Source organism: Lipophrys pholis (genome assembly GCF_963383615.2).
Source record: "Lipophrys pholis genome assembly, chromosome: 11".
Taxonomy (NCBI): Eukaryota; Metazoa; Chordata; class Actinopteri; order Blenniiformes; family Blenniidae; genus Lipophrys; species Lipophrys pholis.
In genome coordinates this window covers 21,934,432-21,937,333 of record NC_137631.1, presented here as the reverse complement: position 1 = coordinate 21,937,333, position 2,902 = coordinate 21,934,432, and the positions used below count along the sequence as shown (strand labels likewise).

Below are 2,902 nucleotides of genomic sequence, written 5' to 3'. Positions count from 1 at the left end.
TTGTTTACTTTCAGGGTCTGTTTGCGGAATACATTGAGTTGCTGGTGCAGTTTGGGTACTTGAGTCTTTTCTCTTGCGTCTTCCCTCTGACGGCCGTGCTGCTGCTCCTCAACAACCTGACGGAGATCCGATCGGACGCATACAAGATCTGCAAACTCTTCCGCAAACCTTTCTGTCCTCCTGTTGCGAACATGGGCGTGTGGCAGGTCAGCGGAGGACACTCTGGGACTGAGATGCACCCGGTTCATTGTGCTCGGCCTCTTGCAGGTGAACAGTTTGAGCCATTGTGCTGTGTTTCAGATCGCCTTCGAGGTCCTTAGTTTCGTCTCTGTTGTGTCGAACTGCTGGCTGCTGCTGCTGTCGCCACAGCTCCAGAAGATGGGTGAGGAGGGCGGGCTGAGCAGCACAAACCTGCTTCTGGCAGCGGTCCTCATGGAGGTAAGAGTGAGGAAATGTTTGCCATCATGAACATGGAAAGTTCTTCCTCCAGATTACACAAAATATCAGGAGTTTATGTCAATAGATGAATGTACAAAGTGCTTTGAAAACAGTCTTCAGGCGTTATCAAGGAGATTCATGAGATGGAAAGACTGACCTTCGTATTACGCCTGCAAAAGGCTCCCCACGGCTTCTGTTCGTGGACTTTAATATGAGATATCTTTTGTGATCTGTACCTTAAATTTCAATTTTGTAAGAGATCAGAGAATCATCACCAGCACTCTTTACATTTTCACACTGATTATTGTTGCTTTTCGTGTGTTTGCAGCATGTGCTCATTTTCATCAAGATCATCATGTCGGTCCTGATCCCCGATGAACCGGACTGGATCCGGAAAAAGAGAGAGCACATCGAGTACTCGTCCATGCAGGCCCTGAGACAGCAGGTTCACCTCACTTCCACCATCTTTTTTTAATTTACATCCTGCTTCTTTCTTTGTGTGATGACTCCTCTTTCTTTTATCCAGAAGCTGCACACAGAAGAATCCTAATTTCAAGGTGTTGAGCTGCTGCTTTGTGTCACCATACAAACCTGAAAGGAGAAAAGGCTCCGTGCTGCTCAGCGCTCTGCATCTGTAAACCTTTAAAGTGTTTTTGCTGCTGCTCTCACTATTTAACTCAGCGCTTCTGCGGTGCAACCACATGCCACACCAACACTGCAAGTGCAACTTACGCAGCAGCTAACAAGTGTTGATGCTTTCAGGGAATGTATGAAGACCTTTAAAACACTGTTTGATGATCAAGGAAGACTTCCTGTAGTGTACAACCAGTATGTAGTCAGGGATGAAAATGACAGTAATTTATGTAAGTGGGAAGGCCAAAGAATAACTGTAATAATTATCATATTATCAGATGATAAGCAGAATGAGACAAAAAGAGGCATGATGTCACATTAAAGACAACTTTGTCATGTGCCGCTAATTATTACCTAAATTAGCACGTTTTCTCGCTATCCTCAGACCATGTTGTCTTGCAATACCAGTTTGCACCACAAGGTGGTGCGTTGAGTCACTCCAAGGGGTGGCAGGAGGACAAGTTAACTAAATGGTGGCTGCTGGCTTTCACACTGTAGTTTGGTTTACCTGACCAACAAGTATAACCCAAAAAGAGTCGAAACTCACTCAAGTGACTCAACAGTGCCACCCAGAGGCATTACTCAAACTTCACATTGGGCACCTTTAAAATTGTTTGTAGTACATGTAAATACATGGTGGATATAATGTAGAGGGTGATTTTAGAATAAAAATTATAATTTGCATAATGCGTTTACCAAGATCAGAATCACAATATTCAAAACAAACTTAAATAAGAAGCTTTTACATTAAAAAAAAAAAAAAAAACTACGGGGCAAATAAAGGAACAATAGGTAGACATAGGGTTATTCTTTTTATTAATACATAAACAGTTTATTTTAAAAAATATAGCAAAGTTGCAATGCTGAAAAAAAGATAATCAATAGTATGATAATTGTTGCTGAAAAAGACCGAAAGTAAAAGCTTCTGCCTGTCAACAACTGCTGAGGCTCATTGTAAAGTGACTCAACAGTGCCACCCAGTGCACAAAAAAAAAACATTAGTTGTATTTTACAGTGGCCCTTAAAAGCTGTTTGAATCAGAATTTGTCGTACATGCAAAGTTCAATGCATGGTGTATATTATTTAGGATAGGAAGCACCAACACAGGACTAATTTATTCAGTGCTTTTCCTGAGAAAAGATTCACAAAATACTTTATACAACATCCAAAACAAAATAAGAAAAGAGGCACTGAATAGACATTAAGATGAAACACAAGAAAAAAAAAAGTAGGACATGACAACCGATTGTAAATATTTAAGAAAGTCTGTTTTTTCCTTCAAAGACACCGATCAGTTCATCATTCTTAGAGTTTTGCTGCCTCCTAGGGGACAAACTGATCACTGAAGCTTCAGGAGCTTTGTGTCTGGCCAAATAAGAAAACAAAACAAAACAGGATGTACACATTTGTGATGTGGTGCCAGCTGACTTGTGTTCAGTCAGTATTGAGTAGATAAGTATTATACACACGTAAATATATATTTGTAATTTATTTCCAAGCTGTTTCGTGACGAAATCACCTTGTTGCCAAGAGAAATGCTGTATAGAAACACAGAAAGTAAGAAAGTCAGTCGATCATTTTTTTCATCTTAACAATGCTTTTATGCATTTTATGTTGTACCCGTGGAAACAGCTGATAATAAATATTTTGATTATTTATGTTTTGATTCACATCGGAAGTTTTAAAGTAATCTGAACTATTTAAGATGTGGCACACAAGAAGTGAATCAGGGCCCAAAACTCAATACAAACAAGCTTTTATCGAAAAAATAGAAAGTACAAAACAAATACAGATAACTTAACATGAACACTTAACATTTGGTATCATTCTG

At 39.7% G+C, this 2,902-nt stretch overlaps 1 protein-coding gene across 1 annotated transcript in view; it reads left to right on the top strand.

The window, feature by feature from the left end:
• Window positions 1-2,397, top strand: part of ano10b (anoctamin 10b) — an 8,648-nt gene extending 6,251 nt beyond the window's left edge. Inside the window, exons 13-16 of the mRNA XM_080475456.1 lie at window positions 15-206; window positions 301-438; window positions 767-883; window positions 965-2,397. Of these exons, the coding sequence (XP_080331582.1) occupies window positions 15-206; window positions 301-438; window positions 767-883; window positions 965-988 (471 nt within the window). The 3' untranslated portion in view covers window positions 989-2,397. The remainder of the gene's footprint in view (window positions 1-14; window positions 207-300; window positions 439-766; window positions 884-964) is intronic.
• Window positions 2,398-2,902: the final 505 nt, after the last annotated feature.